The 26,164-nt window shown below is 30.9% G+C and overlaps 1 protein-coding gene across 1 annotated transcript; it reads right to left on the minus strand.

Moving 5' to 3' along the window:
- LOC130891632 (sphingolipid delta(4)-desaturase DES1) lies at positions 1 to 25,607 on the minus strand. The gene is made up of 6 exons (XM_057796477.1): positions 25,365 to 25,607; positions 16,362 to 16,538; positions 13,474 to 13,613; positions 8,697 to 8,910; positions 919 to 1,130; positions 1 to 839 (listed from the first exon to the last, which is right to left on the minus strand). The coding sequence occupies exons 1-6, from the start codon at positions 25,444 to 25,446 to the stop codon at positions 699 to 701; spliced, it is 966 nt and encodes a 321-aa protein (XP_057652460.1). The 5' UTR covers positions 25,447 to 25,607; the 3' UTR covers positions 1 to 698.
- Positions 25,608 to 26,164: the final 557 nt, after the last annotated feature.

The following is a 26,164-nucleotide window of genomic DNA, read 5'->3' on the forward strand; positions in this document are numbered from 1 at the left end:
TAGTAACAAAATATATGGTTTATTGAGTAATTTTTAAAATATACACAATTTACGACAAAAAATCAAAATAAATAATAATATACAGATTTTTTACGCACTCTTATTCAATTTCATCATGCTAAAATGTAAATTTTATAATTGAATAATATATTTATGAATAACTATGTATATACGTACATATCAATGAAAAGGCCTTACTTTCTGACGACAGTTATACATTAGTTAATTATTTCAATAACAATAAATAAAAAAACAAAATTACATACATTTGACAAATCTGTTAACGGGACGTTGATGTCATTAGTTGTAATATTTTTTCCATATCGGAAACATTTCTTGTTATTTTTGAAACATAATAGAAATTATTTCGTGGACACATTTTAAAAATTATTTTATGCGCTTTAAAAAAACTTTCCAAAAAAAATTTTCATTTTGCCTAATGGATCAATATTCCAATTTCTAGCTAAACCAAGTTTGAAAATTTAGAATGTAAACTATAGTGAAGGCACTGAATGGAGAATCAAAAATACTACCAGATAATCCAGTTATTTTTAATTTACCCGTCGACTAAGCAAGACCTTTTAATTGACACCTGTTACTTTTGATAAACCATTATCAGAAACAACAATTATTAGAAATAATTTTCAAATTTCACAGTTACCAATGAGAAAAATAATATAATATAAATGTAATGAGAGTTACGTAGAAAGACCTTTGGCTTTTCTCCTGATTCTCGCATAAGGTCCTACATCTGGATCCATTACAAAATCGTATAAAACTGCAGTCCAGCTATGGTGTTGAGGTAGGTCATCATAAAATTCAGATGCTATCCGTTTTACCTGAAACAATATATTTTACAACATTCTGATGTGGTAAGAAGCAAATCTTTCAATCGAGTTTAGCATTAAGATATTTTACCTCTGGTAACTTCGATCCTGGTACAGCAGGAAAATCATGATGTTCATTATGATATCCGACATTGAAGGTGATCCAATTTAATGGGCCATAATAACTGTATGTTTCATATCCTTTTTTAAACATGTAGTGCTCACTGATAAAGTGACCCGCCACAGGATGGAGACCCATGGCCATAAAGGAACCAAGAAGAAGGTAGCCCAAAATTCTGCCGCCTGAAATCATAATATATTGCAAAATTGAAATTGATAGTATTATCAGGAAACTTATAATTAAATAACTAACTAACCGTAAAGCTTAATTTAGACCGACAATTGTCAAATAATTGGAGTATAATATTGAAAAATTTAAATTTTCTAGGCACTACTAAAAAAGGGATATTAAAATGAAATAATTAAACAAATTCAAGACATTACAAAAAAATACATGTAATTTATGATTGAATTTGATTAATTTGTCCAGGGAGTATTTGCGATTTTCATTCATACACGTTTAAAGCTAAAGGTAGTAGAAAACATCTTTAGCCATGACCTTGAAAATAGTTGAAAGAACTAAATGGCAACGATGCACACTATTAAAGTGAGACCTAAAAAAGTTAGTTTGATGAATCAGAAAATGGGTTTGTACCTTATAGCCAAGGAGAGGTAGATTAAAAATTACATTATAATTTTATTTAAAAATAGAATTTGAAACATTGATTTATTTCTTACCCTAAAAGAATTAAAACCTTAATACAGACTGAGAGCTCTAATCGATTTCCTCTACCTCTACTTGTTTGATTAGACAAATTACATCATTGAAAGAAAAAAACAAGCTTGAAGAAGAAATATTAAATTTACTTTCAGATTTGGAAAACCGAGAAAATGCCAGCAGCATGGAGAAAAGCCATTATATTACCCATTTACAAGAAGGTAGACGCATCAATATTAAAAAGAAAATTGAAAACACACGCAGAAACATTGTTAGGAGAGTACCAAGGAGGGTTTAGAAAAGGCAGAGTAAGATTCTACCAAATTTTTATGATAAAACAGCTGATTAATGGCCGTTATAATTATGAGATGCCAACACAGATCCTGTTTGTTCATTTTCAAAGAGCTGATAATATGAACAGAAAAAAAAATGAATCCCAATATTACGAGAATTAGAAATTCCAAACAAACTAATTCAACTAGTAAAGATGACATTTGAGGACACAAAGCAACCCCCTATCTAAGGCAATATTTAATCTAGCTTTGGAAGGCATAATAAGAAGAACCAGAAACAACAGAAAAGGCATGATATTTAATAAAAGTCTTAAATGCTTAGTTTATGCTGATGATGTTACGTTGATAGCAAGAAACAAAAGAAAGATTGAGGGAACCCCAAAACAACTAATGAAGGCAGCAGAAGAGATAGTCCCACACTTCAATAATGAAAAAACAAAGTTTATAGAAATAAAGAATAAATGTGGAAGCAAAACAAAAAACAATTTCAAAGTACATAAACATAGAATTCTAGGAATTAGAAAATTTCATGTAATGGGTGTACTACTAGATAATAAATGCCAAGAAGAAAAGGAAATCGTACTAAGAATTACCAAAAGTAAAGCTGTAGAGGCAGCCTTAGAAGAATATTAACATCGAAAGAGATATTCGTACCATACGCCTGTTAAACCTGGATAATGAAGAATAAAACTAAACAGAAATTGGAAATATGGGAGAGAAAAATACTAAGAAGAATTTTTGGAGAAAGCAAATAGAGTTAGTATGGGAGAGAAGATCAAACCATGAAATGTAACACCACTTTTCAATAAGTTACCAATCAGCGCATTTATAGAGACAAGAAGGTTACAATGGCTAGGAGGTAGACCAAAAACAAAAGCTGAAGGGAAGTACTGGAAGAAGAGTTTAGAGAGAAAAATATTCAGATCTGGAGAGAAAAATCAAGGGACCCAAAGAAGTGGAGAGAAATTACAAGGCTATGGATCTAAATGGTAAATGTTTTCTGCGTCAGTATGACTATTAGCTCTACTCGATTTCCTCTACCTCTACTTGTTTGATTAGACAAATTACATTGTTAAAAAGAATTTGATAGAAATTTTAAAAAAAGTTTGAAAAAATTTTCATTACAAATAATAAATAGTTGAAAGAATGATAACTATAGTCCATTCGTTTATCGAGTCGAGTAATTTTACTTGACTGAAACCACTAAAATTTCAGGAACCGTGAGTGCTATTGATACAGAACACACTTGTTCACTTTCAATCTCTGAAGATTATAACTTGATTATAAAAACGCGTGTCATACAGTGCAATTGTGAGTGTTGCTGTGATGGCAATATAAACAGTGTGTTTAGTATTAATCTTCAAAATCCATAATGATTCCTTTTAGTGATATAAAATGATTTATTTCAATTTCAAAGTTCTAATAACAATGAGGTATTACTTTCTGGAAAACAGTATGGTCAATTTTTGATTATGCAGACAGGAAGTCAGTAAACTGTGTCTTAGGCTGTAGTATTAAAGCAGCAAAAAAGTGAACTTGCACTTGAGAGAAAATTGCACCAACAAGTTAGAATCCAGTGGGAATAGAAAGTGCAGTATGCAAACAAATAGTTGTGTAAAACGTGTTTGACGCTATCGTGCACGTATACAGTTGAAACTACCATATACAGGCTGCAAAAAACTCAGAAAAACCCATTTAATTACGGATTAGTACTGAAAAAAGTTCACCTAGAGAAAATTAATATTCTGTTTATAAGAAACGTGGCAGTAATGATTAACCATATTGGGGTTGATGAGAATGAATGCTGTATTTAATTCCGTCATAATTTTGGATAATGCTATTATCAAGGTTAAAAGATCTGATACTGATTCAAGCCAAAATACCGTATACATTTAATCTTGAGAGAGCCTTGTTATTATTGTTTTCAATCAGGTATTTACTTCACCCGCTAACTAAATGGACTATAATAATTAAAAATATATTTCAAAGTTTAGACATATCTTTCTTTAACGGGAATGAGTTGGTTCACTTTACATATAAAAATTATTTCAAATATATCTGTTGTCAAGTCCATGAATTGTAAATTTATTAAAGAATAAGGTAGAAACATCGACAATGTCATGTGTGGACATGTTTTTATTGTTTGTTAATCAATGGCATACAGAATTTTTGTTGGATGGAAATATTTGTAACATGAAATGTTACTGAGTACGTGACGCAAATTTAAGTATTCTCCAATTTATGACCATAACAAATTGCATAGTTTTATAAACAAATTTTAAAATTCAAAGAATTGACTTTTCTAAAAAAATTATTGAGATTTGAACTGAAAACAATAAATGAATAATTTATGGACAATTGTGATTTTTCTACGAATTTATATTTAAAGTCGTCAATTTTAATACCACTTCCTGTCATAATGAATAATAAACTATTTTTAGAGGAAGTTTAATTTCTTAGTTGAATGTCGAGATTATTTATGTCCATCTCAATGTCAATAATATTTAACAATAAATAATTCGACAGGCGTGCGTGTTGTGTACTCTATCGGTATTAATATAGATTGTCCTAGTTTTGTTAAATCCACTATACAAGAGAATGCCGAATTTTTTTATTATCGCTTATTAGACGTTGTAGATATTATAAGAAACGTAAAGGTTGAAAAATTCACATTGCTTTTTCTACAAAGTTCATTCAACATAGTACTTTTGAATCTTGTAACCAGCAGCAATAAAAAATTAATAGAAAAATTATTCTACATTGGAATGTTCCCCTCCCCTCGCCACAAACCTTTCCATACGTTTTTTCCATTGATCGAAGCAGAGCTAGAAGTCATCTTTGGCGAGTACCTTTAGGAGCTCTGCCGTTTTTTGCTTTACCGCTTCCCATCGGGTCCCTTTCAAAGCGTATCGTTTTCCTTTCAAGGAAATCTGAGCATACCCGTTGACGTAAGAGCTTTTATCATGTGTAATTCCTCGTATAGAATTTTTCTAACCGTTTCTTTATCGGCGTTTAGAGCAAAATTTGGTTGATTTTGGTCACTGTTTCCGGAGTTGAAACAGTCACAGAGCGACCTGGGCGCTAGTCATTTTCAGTGCTCTCCCAACCATCACTAAATTGCTTGAACGACTCATAAACACACATAGGCCTCTTAGAACAATTTATAGCACTCAGTCGGAGTTTTTTCAATTTAATGAGAAAGTTGTTCCTGTTCCTGTTTTTCGTCACGAGACAAAAACACGTTCGCTTCAAACATCTACTGTACAAATACTATAATAGTGACAGAAACATGTTTTGGGACGTGCATACTCGTTTTTTAACCCACCCGTCTAAAGCGCCCTCAAGGCGTGCAGACTCGTTATTTTATAGCCAGACCTCGTACACTGTTACCATCCAACTAGGTACAAATTATATTCATAATTAACAAATTCACTTCAATTATTCAACTCATTAGGGTTTCGCCTTTCAAATAGATCTCAATTCTGTGCCACCTATATTGACGGCAAAATTTATTGTCATACTTATTTTATAATATATCATAAATCTTGAGATTAGCATCTTTTAATCCTTTCAAATTTTTTTATGTAGATTGTAAGCATTAGTAAGTACCAGAAGATTTTCTTGTGTAAATAAAGCATTGTGTATAAGTAATTGTATGCTGCAAATCAATGCTTTTGTACTTTATGGAATATAGATAATTTTTTTTCAAATTATATTAAATTCCTTACTCAAAATAGTTGTCATTTTTATGAAAATAGTAGCTTCTGAGCCACTTTAATGTAAAAACAGTCGCCATAGTCGCCTGAGATTTATTTTAGTTGCAAATAGTCGCTTTTTAGTCGCAACTTAGAAGACTTTTTTTATTTCAATTAACTATATTTTTTTTATATTTTTCTATTGTTTTTATTTACTTGTTTTCGTCTATACAAATTGTAATTTTTTGTTTGAGATTTGTTCCCATATCATATCATGAATTTGAAATATTTTTTATTTTTGGAATATATTTTAATCATTTTCTATCATTCAATGACTAGTAGTCTTCCAATATTGTCTCAACAGTAAACAATAACTTTAGTATTTAAATTTTGATATTGTAAATTAAACATAAAATTTTTTATAGCTGTTGTATTGTATCTACTTATGTAATGATGATTTGCTTGTGGTATGCGGTTCTTATATCTTAATTACCGAACAATATTACAAATGTTATCATATTATTTTTGCTTTATTCTACTATCAACATTTTTTATTCCACATGTTTACAAGGTTATTAATATTCAAAAAGATAACAGTGGTGACCCTTTCTGGAGGTCAGGTAAGTTCGTTTTAAACACAAATATATGACATTTGTAGGATAGCACATTAGAGGTAACTCAATTATTCAAAGAAAATGACTATTTTTATAAAGATAAGATTATAAGTTGATATAAAATAATCTTCCCATTGTTACAAATTTTAAATTCTGTTGTTAAATATATTAAATATAATCATTTGAAATATTTTCTTACGATAAGATGTTTTACAAGATGTAAATTGATAATTTAACTACTGGTACATATTAATTTGATCTATAAAACTAGTGTTTTATGAATGATAAAGTCGCTGTAAAACATTCAAAATCAATAAATTCATTTTCTATTACATCACTCAATAAGTCGTGTGACTGACACACAGATGGCGAGCAATTGTCAAACCCATATGACGTTTATGAAGTACCAACTTTCAAAAGACTATATGTAAAATTTCATGACATTCCGATTAGTCAGAAAAAAATGACAGCTATTTAAGTGAAGCTTCTTTTGTTATTTTCAAAACAATTTCGTGTGTTAATTAATAATCATTGCTTCTTGATAAAAAAAATACTCTAACAAAATCATCAATGGCTTATTCGGACTCTGCTTCATCGAAAAGAATAAAAAAATTGGTTATATCTAATCATAAATTGAATTTGCGTGAGATAGCTGAGGCCGTAAAGATATCAAAAGGTATGTTTACATATATGCATGAACATTTCACCATGAGAAAGCTTGTTTCAAAGCGAGTGCCGCGTTCACTCACAACCGATCAAAAACAACAACGTGCTGATGATTCAGAGCAGTGTTTGGCCATGTTTACACGTAATAAATCAGATTTTTTGCGACAATGGATGTAACATTGATCCATCACTTCACTCCAGAATCAAAAGGATCATTATCTGAGTGGACTGCAGCCAGTGAACCACGTCCGAAGCGTCCAAAGGCACAGTCAGCTGGGAAGGTTATGGCTTCAGTATTGTGGGATGCGCATGGAATATTGTTCATCGACTATCATCAAAAGGAAGAGACAATCAATAGCGAATACTGCATAGAGAATAAATCGAGAGAATTACATTTAGAATTGCTTCCTCATCCATCGTATAGTTCAGATCTGTCCCCGCTGATCTCGAAAAAATGCTCGTCGGAAAGAAATTCAGGTCAAATGAAAAAGCAATTGCTGAAACTGAAGCCTATTTTGAGGCAAAAGACAAATCCTTCTACAAGTACGACATCGAGAAATCAAAGAAGCGTTGGAATTATTATATTGCTCTTGAAGGTGATTACATTGATGAATAAAATTGATTTTTGGCAAAAAAATGTGTTTTTCTTAGTTAGTCACACTAACAAAATCGAAGCTGTTTAAATGAAAAAGGGCGCTATCGAGCTTAGAGCCTATTGAAATATTTTCAAACTTTCATATAGTTATAAGATAGAAACCTGCTCAATAGTTTGAAAGAAAGGAAATTATGGAAATAGAAAGACATTTATTTATTTGGTATCTTACAAAACAGTTACTTATTGTATGCACTCGAAGAGACCAACAAAGAAAGCGAAAACAATGAATGTTGTAAAACATTCTATACAGTGGATACCTAGACATAAACATAAATCAACGACTCACTCTCAATGGACACGTGAAGAACACCGTGGAACGGTAAAACCAAGTCTCAATGGTTTAATCGGTTTGAAGGAGATACTTAGGTCTGTAGGAAGTAGTATGATACCGATAATAATAACTTATGCCTTCATAGCATGTCACACACATCTGATAACAGGTGAATATCCACAAGACTATAAGTTGCCAAGAACTTTAGGGCAAACTGGGACCAGATAAAGTACTGCAATCAATGGACGAAAAGACAAGAAAAGCTATTTGAGGAGAGCACATCCAAATAGGAACTGACGGAAGTACACCAAAAACGACTATAGGAAACACAAGAGACCAAAGAATCAACTAGGATGATAGGTTAGTTTAGTTAAAACCAAAAATACAGAAAAAAACCAAAAGAGAATGTTCTGGAACCAGAGATAATACAAATGACGTGGTAATTCCGTACTTTGTAGGCAAATAACGAGTTATACATCGGAGAAAGCTCTAAAAAAGACGAATAATCACTCATGTTAGAGCTTTTATTCACAAAGAAGTTTATAAAGGTTTTAAGGGAGACAGCCAATACAGACCCATTTAGACGGCTGAACAACCGAGTGTATAGCCATCGGAATTAATCCTCCACAAAATGAAAAGAACAACCACAATTTCCCTAAGAACTAGGAGAAAAGGACAGAGACTACTTGCGAACAACGTGAAGCGAAATACGATGAGGTGGACTTTGTTCTAGGATGGGTACTTAATGGATAGGGCTTCTTGAAACAATGGTTTATGGCGAGCAGTTATTACTAATAGTCATCCAACGAAATCATTAAAAAGACTTATCTTCCTAATAATGAAATTTTTATCAACTTTGCATTTTAGTCTACGAGAAATATAGATATTATAGCTTACCAAAAAAGTAAACAACAATTGCATCAAAAATCAGTTGAATGACAAGATTGACAAATTCTAAATACGTCGGTGGTTTCGGATAGACAACCAATGGACGGAAAGCGTAGAAAAATGGTTGCAGTAGTATCCATACGAATTTCCCAAAAGTTGTACAAAACAGTTTGGCTTCTATGTACGTAGGAATATCTGTGTCTTTCAGTTCGTCACCTTGGTACTGAAAAAAAAATATATTAAATGTATTAAGAGATCTGTACTATGATATTGTTATGATTATTTACAAGAAATAATAGTATTTGTAAGCGAGAAAAATGCATTTTAGAAACAAACATCATTCATTTTAGATTATATATTCTTTGAATGAAAGTTTATTTGAAAATGCCAGAGTGACACGAATTGAAGTTCAAATATCTTGAGAACTAAGTTAATTTCGTATACTATTCTATTCTTATGCTACTGTTAATTTTATATATTGTGACATCAAGAAAATTGATTTTATTATTTTGTTCGATTTCAATAGTGAATTGAAGTTTTCTATGATGAGAACTGAATTTTATATTTATGTTTCCAATTCGATTTCTTTGGTACGACAGTAATGCAATCATCTAGATAAAAAAGAATGGAATATTTATATCAAGTTTAAATCAAGAGACAACTTACAAAAAAATTGAACAAGACCCTACAAATTCTTATCAAAATCAAAATAATTATCTAATTCAAATTTGGGAAGAACAACTTTTTATTTCGCCATAAGATGCGAAAAAAATTGAAAATCCTCAATGCCTTACCCCCTAAAATATATGGTTTGCCAATACTGCACAAAAGTGACTTACCTATTCGAGCGATTGTTTCAAAATTATAACCTGTCTTTTTTTTTCATTTACCAGTATAATGAAGCTTCTTTTTAAAGGAGGTTAGAATACAATGAAAGTTTTTATCATGAAAATTTATTTTAGTTATAATAATGTATGTAATTAACATTTTGAAATATTCAAAATTATTATCGAATTGACCAAATTACTATGATGTTCTTTTATAAGAAGACATCACGAACATTGTTTCCCTCCGTCGAGCATCAAAACTGTAATATATTTTTATATTTTTAAAATTTATTGTGTATTCTGTTTTCATTAAATTTTGACTCCATTACACACCAACTAGGACTCAAATTTTCGCTTTATTTTTTAACTTTGCAGTAGATACAACTTAAAAGTTTTTTTTTATTAATAATTTTTAAAATAGTTACTTTCTAAGTAATATACATTCTATTAACAGCGAAACACATTTCTCGTACATAATATTCAGATAATAAACTCAAATATTTACATAAATTATGGAGTGTGTAAATCAATTGTTAGAATTTATAATTTGTCACCACGATAGGAAAGGAATATAATTTATGGTTTTGAGTTGTTATCAATTTTTAATATTTATACTAAACCCTCTATTTGCTACACCGACATAAATGTTGGTATAAATTTAAACTATCGACGTTTACTTAAGTCCCTGAAGACTATAACTGTTATCAAGACGTGCACCATACAATGTGTTGGTATAGTTGTAATCTGAAGTGAGGTTGGTATGAATCATCAAAGGTTCCAGAAACTCTTAATTATGAAAGAAGCAGAATGAAACAAAAAATTAAAAGTAGATGGCAAGAATACTGACAACATACACCGATCAATTTAGACATTCCAAGTTACATAAATTCCCATCAAGCTGAAAATCAGTAGAATTGTTTAAAATATAATTAAAAATTAAATTTTCCCATCATTTTCAGCAAAACGGTAAGTTTTATAATAAAAATACCTCGGACATAAATTGTAGATCATAAAATTATCTACAAAAAACGCCATTTCTGAGATATAATGATTCAAAAAGTTGTAAACCCTGTAATCATCATAATATGCACACGTTTCCACGTCACCTATGAGTTAGTGTATCTAGCGCGTTTTTTAACGTGGTTTCTCCAGAAAGCCTATTCCACGGATCTGTCGTATCTTTCAAATTGTTCTTCTTCTGTCGCCTCGTTGGAATCAAACGGATCCTACACATTCAATAATAGAGACTTGACAAGGTGTACATGCCAGAGAACAAAATAGTCAGACTTTTTGCAATTGTGGGTGGTGGGAGTAAAGTATGATAGAGTTCTAACGTATTGTTGACCAACTCCAAGCCCAGTCTGCAGGGTCTAGCTGATAACCAAGCCACACTTGAACTTGTTAATATACCCGAAAAAGATGTCGATGAACAGCAACTGAGGTTGGAGGAAGAGAAGCAGATTGAACTTGTTTTTAACTACTAGTATTTTTAACGAAACATGCATATCGATACTTATCAAAACAAGTAGTTTTTTTAGGAGCTCCGTACATAGAAATAAGAAAGCAAATGCCGTTGGTAATAACTTCGAGTCGAAATATTGAAATCGAAATATATATTTATATCGAAATACGAAAACTTCAGCACTTTGAACTAAATCTTGTTTTACAAAAATTTTGAAAATTGTTATTTTACCCTTCCTGTAAAATGGAGACGTCGTGTCACATTCAGTTATTGCGTGTAAAAATAGTACATGATTTAATCACTTTTCAAAAGTAGATAAACTTTTTGATGAATAAATTATCGATTGATGTTGAGCTTTTCTTGGTTTTAAGAAGAAAATAGTTTTTTCAGTTGGAGTTCCTTTTTTTGAAGATTACAATTTTTCGAATCGTTATATCTCAGAAACGATGACTCGTAAGAAAAAAAAGTATTAATACATTTTTTGTAGATAATTTTTATGATCTACAATTTTTGTCTAAGGTATTTTACAAATGCAATTTGAGTTTTCTCAAGAATATAGTTTAAAAACCACGAATATAGTTTAAAAACCACGAATATCATTTGGTCATCAAGTAAATGTATTTGGATTTTAACATGATTATTCTTAATGTTTCAAGTTTCAGATATAAATCATATTCCTAAATTGAACTCGAAGAAAGGGTCATTTGAGACAAAACATTTGGAGTCAAATGAACCATGTTAAAATATTTCTACTTTAAATTTTGCTTTAATTTTAGGATGCAAACGTGCTAATGTTAGTGAAGAATTGATACAACAAGTTGTAGATAGAGGTTCAAGCATCGGCAAAGTTGCTGAAGATAACGAAATAGACAGGTTTGTTTTATGACAAGCTGGGTACAGTTATGGACAAGTATCGATCTGCAGCTTCTAGAATATCGATACTGGTGTTCCAACAGTCTTGGAATGGGGTAAAATAATAACAGCTAGGGGAAAGCATACTGTTGGTTTTGTTTCGTCAAGAGAACGTAATTGGAAACTCATTTCCTGTTATGTTTATATTTCCTCGAAAGAAGTTTAAATACTATCTACTTCATGACAAACGGATAACCTGAGTTTATAGGAAGCGGTAATGAAAGTAGTTGCAAATATTTGGCTCATGATGAGTGAGACACTTCTGGTGTCAGTGCATTTTCTGTATGCATGAACTGTGACACTAACTAAACTATATAAGTTTATTTTCTTCAATACGAAATTTATTTATGTTTGTTTTTGTTCCTATCTTCTTCTTCACTTGCCATCTTCATGTAATAAAGGTTGGCGACAATTTCGGCATCCTTATTTCGGTCCTGAGTGGTACATTTGTTCATACAGTCCAATCGCGTATGTTTTTAACTATGAATGTTGTCAGCGACGAGGTCCACGTTTTCCTTCGATTTTTCTTTCTATTACTAACTTCAGTATATCATATTTGTTGTCCCAAGATAAACAGTCTTTCTTCTCTTTACTGTTGTAAGTAACTCTTTTTCCTTTTCCATACGTCATCTTAGGTATATGTTAAGAACATGATATTTTTAGTACTCTACGGAAGATCCACATTTCAAAAGCATCGAGTCTATTCATGGTATCCACTTTTAATGCCCATGTTTCTGTTCCAGGAGAACTAAGTGCACGTACGCCTTTACAAAACGGTATCTTGAGTTTAAGTTCAAGGTTGCGATACATAATAGGTTTTTCACCTTTACGTGATCTTACTTCGACATCAGGGTCTACATTTGTCATTTGTCTCTGTTGTGTGTCATAGATCTTTATGTTCAGTTGTGGGTTTGGAAGTCATATTATGGCCATTACCTTTGTTTTTACTTTAATTTTCATGCCTAGTGAGAAATTCGGTTCTTTCCTCTCAAAGAGTAAAAATAAAAGCAATGTAATTAGCTAGATTTTTTCATCATTATAAGTTTTGACTTGAAATTGTTTGTTAGTTTGCCCTTATGTAGGATTATTTTTCAAGTTTGCGAATTTTTTAAAATTTATTTACAAAAGCAGAAAAGCGTTTATATTAATTTCATCTGACAGGTGGAAATTTTAATAACATAATAATGTGCGTTTTGATATCAAAGTTTCTCTAGTATCTTCAGTTTCTGGGTATCTGACTGTATAATTGTGAGTGTTGGTGTATTGGTTATCGAAACGCGCCTCCAACAGTGTAATTGTAAGTGTTGGTGTAGTGGATATCGAAACGCGCGTCCGACAGTGTAAATGGGAATGTTCGTGTGTTAGTTATCGAAGGGCACGTCTAATAGTGTAATTATGAATGTTGGTGTAGTGTATTCTGCGTGAATATCGTAAACGTTCCAAAATGAAGTCCTTGATTTACTTTTTTGACCATCCTAAATTTTTCCTATGTTTAATATATGTAAAGAATACAGAAAGTTAGTACAAAGTATGAAATTTGAGAAGTATCATTAAACATATAAAACATATATTTATGACAACTTACTCTGTGGTGTTCCAGGTGATATTTCTTAAAACTTATAGATACCGGAATTCCTATTGGCAAGTTAGCAAAATAACCGAATATTTTATTGTGCATCGGTCTGGCGTGTCCGAATGCTAAATTGTGGGAAATCTCATGAATGGCTGAAATAACAAAAAATAATAAAAAACTAACATCAAGAATACTCTATGGGAATAGTTTCAACAACGACCAATAAGAAAAAAACCGTTTTCATTTTATGCATCAAAATAATTTTCATTGAAAGCGTTAAGCTAATTTTCTTTTCTAACTATGACTTCCTTATTTGACTGTGATATATTTCCTCGAAGCATTTTTTAGTTTGGAAACAGATAAGAGTTACTGGGAGCTAGATCTGGAGAATATTATGGTGTGGAACCAATTAGAAAGTTCAATTCATTCAATTTGTCTATCGTTTTCATATACATGTGAGACGATGCATTTTCTTCCACTCATGAGGCAGTTTTCATGTGATTTTCTTCTTTAATCGATACAATAATCATCGTATCACTATTAATAATTTTTTTTTCAAATAACTGCTAGCCATGTTTTTTTATTAGGACGGCGTTCATCGCGAGCACCGCTCCGAGTCCCCAATGTATTGTTGGTTTTGTTTTACTGTGAGAAAACGCAACATCTATTTTGAAAGATGTATCATATTCTAATATTCATATAAAATGGTGTAAACTGCATATCTTCTCTCACAATTTCACTTTTCGTTTTTCCTGGTCTAACCGTTTTTTATTACATCCTGATAGTTCAGCATTCTTGGTGCTTGTACGACTACGATTGGACTCATATAAAATGGTGAATTTTCTTAAAGAACACCCATTTCAATACTCTTCGATTTGTTAAAAATTAATTCGTAGTTTGAAAAAAGTCACTTAAAATTTCAAAAACTGTTAGATAGCTCTAAATCCAAATTTAACGGCTAAAGTTTAAATGATGGAACAATACAAAAATGTGATTTCTGATCACCTCTATTCGTTAGACCGAGTCTTATTGATATCGATAGTATAGAAAGCTAAACTATTGTTCGGATCTGGTGAATTATTTTAAACAATATATCAATCTCATATATATATATATATATATATATATATATATATATATATATATATATACATTCAGAAGATTAATAAAACACGATGTCTTACACTATACAGAGTGTCCCACGACGGATTCAAACTATCTGTATATGTCAAAATAGTAAAAATATAAAATTTCCTATGTTTGGGTTTTCTGATACGATCCGATAGAACCGGAAGTCGACTGTAACTAAAAGCAACTTAAAATTTAATATCTGGATGACGGTAAGGTTAGGTATAGGAAAGTATACATGAATTTGCTTTATTTTTTACCCCCGAATGTATTAAAATAGAAAAAAACCGGGTGGTTCTATTTAAAAAAAATGAAGAAATTTGATATTTATGACGTTAAACTTTGAACACTTTATACACACCCTGTATAAAATGAAAAAAATTTCAACATAGATTCAAATACGTTTGACCTTGCTAAAAGCAACCGAACAGAAACCATTTTCATATCTTTAAGGATATCCTTGTAAAAAAATAATTTATAAGGGTCTGTAATGGTCAAATTTTTGACAAAAGAATTAATAACTCAAAAAGTATGCATTTTTCGAAAATAGTTGTTAGACAAAAGTATACTAAAATTTGACGTAGATTTCAAAAATGTATTAATATACAGGGTGTTCCATTTAAAATAACAAAGTTATACAGATAGTTTTAACTCGTCGTGGGACACCCTGTATAGTTTGTAAACAATTATATTATAAAGTTTATCGGATGAGATTCGTAGATAACTTAATTTAACGCTTAATACTTTATTACTCTATAATCGTTACACTGATTACAACACTACTAACACTTTAGTTCACTTTATATATCGCCCTGATAGTCCTGTATCGTTTGCCGCGTGTCTTCAATATTCAATTAACTGCTCTACTGTGAGATCCTGTCTTATAAAAGTTTTTGCAATAATTCCATAGGTAACTTGTTCTTTCAGAAACATCCAGCATAATAGTTTTACAGCTACCCAATAATAGATGGGGCCATCTATCATCATTTATAGTTTTCTTCTGGCGAGCGGCTGGGTACCCGTCACATTATAGTTTGATGCAATTCTACAAGCCATAAAGTACTCACCACAATCATGTTCACGACCACGATCTTTATCGTTCCACTTAATCCAAAGCTTTACAGTCGTAAACCCAAATGGAATGGCTTACGAAGCCTTTCTGAGCTTTGAGATAAGTATTAACGAATGGGAACATAACCTTCAAGAAGTTATGTTATAATTTGTAAGTTATTGAAATTTTCAGTGGAGAACTTAACTGATTTAGATGAAATCAAATAATGAGATATATTCTCATAGTTGGAATACGCGTCGCTTGAGTTTTGAAAATTCTGCTAATTCTCTAACTCTCAATTCGACCCACCATTTGACAAGGGTCGTCGTGAACTTTAATTCATGACGACATGAGTGTCGTCTTCGCCGCCGATCAAAACGATCGTAGTCTCAACGTGAACGCTTAGTTGAATGGTTCTTACATTTCGTCCTGTCTTTATATATCGGATATATATTTAGTGAAATTGAATGAAATTTGGGAAAATGGAATGGCTTTATATGATGCTTAGGATAGGGTTAGGTATTTTGGAATGAGATGTAAATACGTGCATAACTACTTTAAAAAAAAATAAAATATAAACGTATATGAAATATAATTAAATATATCGGACTCTGCATTAGTTAAAAAAACTTTACTTATTATTTATTTTTTATTACTTTCTATAAATAAAATAAAATATATAAAATATAATAAAATAAAATAAAATATAAACAGAACTTACCTAACATTAAAGAATGATTGATAACTCCTCCTAAACAATATGCCGTTAAAATCAGTACCGGCCAAGATCTATCTTTGAGTAAAAACATTAGTAAGAATTGTGCAAACACCATTCCGGTTACAACCCATTTGAAATTCGGATCATAACCAAAGAGTTTCTTAATTTGTGGATATTTTTCTGCAAAAGAAAAAATAAACAATTAGTGATACTAACCCCGATTTCGTTTAATATTATTTGGAAACAGAAATGTATTGATAAGTAGAATATTTCTGTTTTAAAATAATTTAACATTTCATTTTGAATAAAATGTAGTCCATTATGATTGTTTCTTAGAAAATTTTTGGTTTCTTTTGCTCTTTCTATCTAAAGTTCTAAATAATTTTTTTATGTTTCTAAATCGTCTTGATTTTAGGTCTCTTCTGTTATAAAGTAAAGCTTGGTTTATGCTGACAAAATTAAAAGTTACAATGAAACTAACAAATTAAATTACTAGTTGAAAGACACTGAAATGTACTCTAGATGTGGAAAATTAAAAGAATTCGTCATCTTTAAATTTTTAGTTTAATTTCCATATATATAATACTCCTATATGGACAGTTCCTATAAGTGGAAGCTGTTCCGACTAAGGAAGACAGAATGGCAACGATTTCTCTATCCTCCGAGGTTCCAGCTTGGTTCTGCGCACTCTCAAGCATGCGAATTATAGATAAAGTGTCTCGAACGAGAGAGAAAATGAATATTTTCGGCACCGTAACGTAGTGACGTTTTTGCCCATACCAACTGTCTACATATATGTTAATTCCTTAATTTTGTGAGGTTATGAGCGCAGAATGCGTTAAGCCAGTCTGTATTGGTATTGTTTTTGTTAACAACATCCTTATTCTTTTGTTTTGGAAATATTATTCGCGTTATGCGCCAATTTCTGACACTGGTAGACAGTGAAAGACCTATTTACGTCTCAAAAGTAATTCGCATACCTTCATAAATCTGGACCGTCTACCAGTGAAAGTGAATGGGAGTGTGAAAGATCTAAGCCAAATTTATTTTCCCAAAATGAACTCAGTGATTTAATACGTGATCTCTCTTTAACAAAACAAGTATCAGAAATAGAAAAAAAAATTCATTGGCACCAACAGTAACAAATATAAAATACAGAACGCGAGAAAAAGAGTACTAGAATTTTTTATTGCACAATGGAAATAAATTTGCATCAATTCCAATTGCCTATTCAACGAATCTCAAAGAAGAATATGAAAATGTAAAACTAGTTTTAGAGCAAATTAAATACTCGGTGCATAAATGGTAGATCTGTGTGGATTTAGAAATTTCCAGAAAATTTCCGAAGCTTAGTATGGAAAAATTGAAAGGTGGAATATTTGATGGTCCTCAAATAAGGCAATTGACGGGGGCAATCTCTTGTGAAAGACCAGAAGATATCATGTGACAATCCCATTGACCCTCCATCGCTTTTAAATCTTGATGGAACGGCTCTCCTTGTTTTATCTAGATAATTGCGGAAATACAAAACTTTTCCAAGCTTTATAGAGCAAGAGCCCACGACCGCCAAACCTTCCTTATTTTATAAAAGCTGAAAATTTGTCTATGTGTGTCACCTCTACAGGTAAGAACGACCAGCGGATATAGGGCTCGAGTCGCGGTTACTTGGGCAGGTAACAGGTAATAAAGGTGTATAAAATAGTATCTTACTTTTCACTAAGTATAAAGCTTAATTTTTTTTATTTTCTTCGGGATAGCTGTAAACTGTAGCTGAAAACTCGTCATCCACCGCCAGACACTTATGCTACCCCTTCCAGACGCCCTTAAACTCTAATAAATTAAAATTATACTTTTGTCATAGTATAAAACTTGAATTTTATATATGTTGCTTGGGGGTCTATAAAAAAATGTTACCCTAGTAGCCAGACCATTTCAATGGTTTTTACATCTTGCCGGACACATTGAAAGTCAGCTGTAGGTGCGAGCGCGGGTATTTAGTTCGATTGTGATCTCTTAGGATATCCTAAGAAAATAATTGTTGATATCTGGGTTATAAAAAGTAAAAAAAAAATTTATTTTAATATCAAAAAATACAAAACAGAGGAAGGAAACACGGAGAAAAAAAATCTAATCATTTTTATAAATTTCATCATTGTCGTCAATATTTTCATCTTCTTCGTCACTACTTCCACAGTCGATGTTACAATTGTTGTCAATATCGCCTTCGTCATCGGTTTCTGAAAAAAATGAATAAGTTTGTACAATTATGAATCATTAAAAATTTATGTATAATAATTCATGATGATCATTACATACCTAGTTGAGTTACGAGTGAATCACTAACTTAACTTGGTAGTTGATTTCCCTCAAACCATTTGAACTGATATTGGTCATCTTTCAATTCCCAACCTTTATTGCCTGGTTGACATTTTGTTAAATGGGCATTGTTCCAAATGGTACATACATAATTTGTTCGTAAAAATTGCTGGAATAGTTCGCTTTTGCAAGGTGGTAGATTGTGAGCGTCAAAATTTCGCAATTTTTTTCGGTTAAAAGCTTCGTTTACATCAGAGACTGTATACGAGTCGATGAATATTTGGAGTCTAGCGGCATCAACATCAATTACATTAGGTACATTGTAAATATTACATATAAATCTTTGAATAATATTAAAAATGTTTTGTTGAAGTTCTAAATTTTCAATTAAATCGCTGTTACCGAAGTCCTTAAAAGCTTATTGGTAGTCTGGATTGCTTTTTAATTTTTTGTATGGTTTTAATTTACCTTTTCTGAAGAACGCAGGATCAAAATCACAACCTGTGATAGCATGAAATCCAGGTAAGCCCCGAGAAATTTTCTGTCCCTACTTTTCATGTATTTTGGTAAGGTCAACATACATTAAATTATTGCCAGTACCGAGTAAGCATCCAAACAGGATCACTTTTAAGGTGATGCATGTTACCAAACATTATAGACGCAATATCGGTACAAGCTGGTATAACTATTTCTGCTGGATAGTTGATGATACAGACATGGTATGCTATCTTTGTATCTGCTTCCTCGTGTCCTAGACATGATAACTCCTTATCAACACTTGAGACAACTTTGCCGGAATTATCAACAGTAAAAGATTCACAGCTTCTGAAATTGATGTATATTGTTTTTTGGTCACCAATAAGTGGTACTACCTCATCAGTAGCCCAATGTAAGATAAAAAAATTAACCAGAGCCTCTTTGAAGTTTAAATTTTTTAACTCTTTTGCAAAATCTCTTGATCGAATCTGTTCAGGCCCAGTTATAGAGTACTCCAATTGAGCGGACTCTAACCGTTGGGAGTGCTCGTAATCTTTAATAGATGGAGTAAAATATTGATCAAAGATCACATAAACGTTTCCTCTGAGAATAGTATAATTTTATCAACACTTTTCTAACAAACGAAACAAATTAAAGGATCTCTCATGATAAGATTTTTTATTAAAATAACACTTATTATACATATACATTACAATAATTAAAATTTATTACAGTTTAGGGGTGTCTGACAGGGGTAGCAACTGTCATAAATATCCGGCGGTGGATGACGAGTTTTCTACAGCTATCCCGAAGAAAATAAAAAAAAGAAACTTTATACTTAGTGGAAAGTAAGATACTATTTTATACACCTTTATTACCTGTTACCTGCCCAAGTAACCGCGACTCGAGCCCTATATCCGCTGGTCGTTCTTACCTGTAGAGGTGACACACATAGACAAATTTTCAGCTTTTATAAAATAAGGAAGGTCTGGCGATCGTGGGCTCTTGCTCTACACAGCTTGGAAAAGTTTTGTATTTCCGCAATCTAGATAAAACAAGGAGAGCCGTTCCATCGAGATCTAAAAGCGATGGAGGGTCAATGGGATTGTCACATGATGACTTCTGGTCTTTCACAAGAAATTGCCCCGTGAAAAATTATAAAAGAAAAGCTCATATAAAGCGTTTTATGGAAATATAAAAGATATTTTAGACATTTTCCTCTTTATTTATTTCGATGTATCCTAACTTCTAAAAAATAACTGATATAAATATATCTGTTATTTTGTTTTTCGTTGTTTGATTTTTGTAATGTAAAATGTAAATAAAGATTTTAAAAAAATCAGAGCACATCTTACAAAATCATTGATAGTTTCATGAATAAATAACCACAAAATCATTTTCATATCTAGGACAACAAAACCACGGTAGACCAGTATTATGGTATTTGCTGGTAATATAAGCACCCTGAAATACTTTAGTGATAAATAACAAAAATTGCAAAATGGAGTTTGGCCACTTTCAAAATAAACGGGTTAAGTATGAAAAAAAAAATGTTCTCAAGCGTATTCGAAAATATCTGACCACCCAATACACTAATATAAACTGTTTTCTTTATCACTTTTTTATTATGATATGAATTATATGAAAATACCTATACCAGGACTTATCTACTTGTAATTTAAAACAATAAAAGCAAATGATTTTATTAGGCAGTTACAAAGTCGATTTAAATCTATTGAGTTGAATCGACTGGGATAAATAAATATATTTAAGAGTATACACCTGAAATCATTATCTTGATAATCGTCATATTTTATATATACTTGCAGTCAAAATATTTGAATGGAATAAATTAAAATTCACGCTATTTATTTAAAACAAAAATTATTGTCGAAAAATTTACTCCCTGAAATATTATATACAGTGTGTCCCGCATAGGTACCGACACAGATCAGAGACGTGGGCAATTTGATATTTTAAATAGCATTAATTGCTTTTGAGTAAAATATTATTAATACATTTTAAGGATTCAATTTGGGGTAACTTTTCAAAGCATTATATCTTTTTTATATATTAGTTGATTTAAAAAAAATACTATTTGTACATACAATTGGGTAAAATCTATATTTCATATTTTAGAAATTAATAGATACATTTGGTAATTTTATACTTTCGTGGTCCCCTCATTTTTTGACTCTAGAAACTCAAAAAATCATCATACACTTGATTACAATAAGTGATTTTAAAAATGTTTTGGTTCATATAACTTTAATGATTATTTAATAAAAAAGGTGTTAATGATTATATGTGAGAAAAGGTCAATTTTACGAGAAATTATTATTTTTAATTATAAAAACATGATAAATCAATATTTTTGTATATATTTTTTCAATTTGTTCGTTTTTTTTTGTGTAGATTATGAAAAAAAATATAACAACTTCATTTTATTATTTGGAAAAAAGTTATCAACAATTATATGTGAATGAGTGCATTTTGGTGAACATTTGAATCCCTGAAACCAATATAAGTTTTCATTTTTTTTATTCCCAAATTTTTTTCCTAAATCCGCCGTAAAAACGAAGCTTTTTAAAAAAAATCATAGAAATCGGACGATTTTTCGATTTTCTACAACCAAAAAACGAGGGGACCGCGAAAGTATAAAATTACCATACATTTCAATAAGAGCAAATTAATGGAAAAAAATAATATTTTAGAAAAAGCATGAACATTTATGATTTAAAGAGATTGCTGAAAATGATCTTCACATTCTCTTAGACACAAAATTATTCTTCACCGAAATTTTGAATCGATTATGATCGGTAGCAGATGATAATTTTTCATTACTTTGCAATTGTCTCTAATGCCATTCCATAATTCTTCTCGGAAATCTAGGAAAGAATGAACAGACTTTATTGATGTCCGGTGAGCGGAAAGGCCAATATTAAGGACAATCATTTCCACGTCCAATCTATTTATTTGGATATTGGAGGTTTAGAAGTCTCTTAGATCGACACTAGAATGAAGTGGTGCTCTATCATGGATAAACCAATGTTGCAATCTCAATCAGAATGGCAAATCGTTAAATAAATCCGTAAGAGTATTGAAGAAACTCAAAATAAGTTTCGCCAGTTAGCCGGTTTGGTAAAATAATTCATCTAATCAAATAATTATCGACAAGGCCGACCATTAATCTTAAACTCGAGTTGGTAATATTGAAGAATCATTACATGGGGGTTTTCATCTGGATACTCGTGACAGTTATGCACGACTCATCAGTAAACAGACAGATTTTTTTGAATGCGATTATCCTGACGTAAAATAGACCGACAGAAATTAACTTAATGTTGTTATTGATTTTTAACACCTAATATCCTAACCAGATAAATATACTAATCTATTGATCATATCAGTAGGATTATTGATTACTGACTTTGTGAATCAAATGCTACTTGAGTATTCAAAATTCTCTAGTTTGACTAATTGTTTGTTCCAAAATTGATTTTTAATTCATCAGTTTTTCAATTCCTCTTATCTCTGGAAAGGATTGTCAAGGTTTTCAAACTGAATTTTGCTTACCATATCGTATTTTGTTTCACGTATCATCTTTTTTATAATTTTTCTGTTTGGTATCTGTGTAAGTTTCTATTATAGTAACTCTAATGTGAGTACCACACCCCCAGGGTATATCAGGCAATGGGGAAGCAGACAGCCTTGCCAAAAAAGGGGCGAAGTCTGCATACCTAGAACTAGAGCCCCACTGTGGCCTCATGAGGTACCACATCAAAAATGAACTGTACGGATGGCTAAAGAATCAGATGGAGAAACACTTCAGGCCTAAGACGATCCAAAAGATTCTCGTATTGTTAGTTTTATTATCTAATTTAATTCTGACAATATATGCATGTAATGTATATTACATAGAAAAAATTTCATATGTACATTTTAAAAGATAATTTCATTGTTCATTGTAGCTTCCTGTATACCTTAGATTTAGATTTTTTTGTGTCTTTAGTTATTTGTTTTACAAGATTTTGTGTGTACAAAGTCTTGAAGTAACAAATCTTGCACTTTTTGTGCATGATAAGAAGTAAATTACATCTGATAGTTCGGAATACAGATGATCATGACATGTGACTCCGTCTAGATAAGGTTCTAGTGCTAATATGTCGATGATCGTCATCAATGGCATACAAAATACACGACACATTAACACTATGAAACTTTGACAGTTTTCTTCACACAAACCCAACACCAACTTTTTCGCCGAATAAGAATTTTCCACTCATTTGAAAAATTATACCAATTTAATTACCAGAGAACTCAACTGCAAATTGTCAAATTTGATGATGTTGAAAACACTTTTTTTTTAAATGACAAAGTTTTATTAAAAATTACAAGAGTAAAATCAAATAGAATTAAATCATCCATGGTATGAAATTATTTTTTTTAAATGAACTACCATTACTTAATGCTCTTAAGGGAGTTATAAAGAAGTTAATTTTTTTCCAAATTTTGGGCTCAACTAACTCCTCAGGAATATAACTTGGTATAGAGGTAAATTGCTCCCAATCATCATATTTTGGGCTACTGCTCTGTGTCGGTTCACCATGTATATACCAAGAAATATCTTTATTTCGTACATATCACAATCAACAGTGACGGTGCCTCAATTAGTGCACATATGCACGTGCACACCCAAATCTAATGCCTTCTCTTGAAAAAAATCTGTCCTATCATTATATTAATTTTAATTCGATTACTGCACATCGGAATATTGGATCTTATTGATCAATCCCCTGTCTCCCACAGCGCTGAAGTTTAGAACGACGTTCGATAGTTATACTCGTCCGTGTGCACGTGAAATCAGTGCTCACTAATGTAAGAATCGATGTCAAAACGGAAACTTTGATAAAACGACGCACATAAGCGTGTAATATTTAAAGATGATTATTTTTTCTTTCCTTCCTTTACAGAAAAAAAAATAAAAATTAATAGCGCGCGCCTCCGCTGTCAATAAACTGTCTTGACCATCACCACAAATTGTCTTAATCATCGTTACTCGTGACGTATTTTCTAATTCTATTAGGTATAATGCATTTTATGAATATGTGAACATTGTAATATGCCCACATTTACTCTTATACAATTTAATTTTTATAGAAAATCCAATTTTATGTTTAAAAAAATAATCACAATCCTCCATTTAATGTATTCCAAATTCAAAGAAATTTTCCACTTTATCTTTGGAATACACTTAATACACGTAGATACCCGTAGATGTACCGATTAGATAATAAATAATTAAAATGAAAATAATACGTTTAACCGCCCCCTTATTTAATAATCACACATCTTCAACAAGTTAGCCAGTGAATCGTCAAAACAGCAAACAAAACTAAGATTGCATAATCTAATATGATGAAGTATTGTTTATTCAATAAAATTCCAATGCAATTGGAATGATTACCAATTATATACTTTGCACTGTTAATAGAAATAGAATGTTATCAATAAATTTTACTAATTGCTATCTGTCTGTTTGTAATCATTCTGAAGTTGAAATTAAGATAAGATATATCATCACAAAATACATTCCCTAAAAAAGTTATAGGTATACCTATGCTAAAAAAATAATTGTATGAAGTACATAAATTCAGCTGCAACTTTTGTTAAAACACTAATTTTCCTTTCATTTAAATGTCACCATTATCAACGAATATATAACTATAATTTATAATCAATTATCACCAATAGAGAAATTTTCATAGTATAGATGATGGGTAAATTAATTGAAAATATTTTATGATTTCTTAAATTTAAAAACTATTTTGACATTCTAATTAGCATTCCTCATAGCTACAAATCATATTTTTGGTTTTGATTGATATAACAAAAATATAATCAACCAAATTGTACAAATATTAACTTTTTCTATAAACATTTATTCTATACATTAAATATATGGATAAATTAAACAAATATGACATTTAAAACATTTATAATTGATTGTGACATTTCATATGGTCACAAGTAGTTTGCAACTAGCTGTAACTAATAATATAATCGATTTGGAAAATTATCATTTATAAAAAATTCTATAAGCATTATAATGTCCTTGAATATTACCAGTTAACCGTTGTAACATATGTGTAAGGATTAGATAACTACATTTTCGTCAAGTGTGTATAAGACTAAAAAGTAAAAAGAACTAACCTAAAATTATTTTTCTACGACTAGCATGAGGTTCTTCTGTATATACCCATTCAAAATCAGTCCTAGAAACATGTTGTCCCATTGTTGTAAATTGTATTACTTATATTCCTTTTATATTATCAAATTAACATTCATTTAAAAATACCGCTACTTGACTCATCTTTATTTCCTCGCGACACCACACAAACAACAATAAATTCCAAATACAGTCACCGACTGCGACTGATTCGTGATTCGCCTAATTCCTATCTTTTCGCGTGACCAGTAACATGAATGAAAGCTATACAGGAGCGTCTTAAGCTTTTTATGTATTTCCAAAGTAGTAAAATTATGAAAAATAAATTATAATTACTAATAAAAGTTATCTAACGATTATAGCAATACTTTAATCTTCCAGAAAATAATTTAAGTTTAAGAAATCGGGTATTATACAGATGAAAAATCATATTTTGATTGTGAAAAATATTTTAAAAAATAATCAAAGTTATACAGTCATGGTTTTATATATTTCATAAATAATGTAATATAAATCGTGGGTTATTATTTGGAAGTGGGGTCGCTATTTTTGGCCATACAAATCGAGAAATAATTATTTCGTGGGCTATGTTAGGATTTCTTTTTTTCATGGTTTCTTCGTAACGTTGCCTGAATTTCACAATGATTTAATTATCGTCTAAGTTACAAAATTAAAAATATGATTTATAATATAATTTTCTTAATTAATCAAAAAAGTGTTGAAATTTTGGTTTTATTTTTATTTTTAGTGCGTCAAAAAAATGAACAGGATCAAAAACAACTTC

The sequence above is a fragment of the Diorhabda carinulata genome, chromosome 3 (genome assembly GCF_026250575.1).
Source record: "Diorhabda carinulata isolate Delta chromosome 3, icDioCari1.1, whole genome shotgun sequence".
Taxonomy (NCBI): domain Eukaryota; kingdom Metazoa; phylum Arthropoda; class Insecta; order Coleoptera; family Chrysomelidae; genus Diorhabda; species Diorhabda carinulata.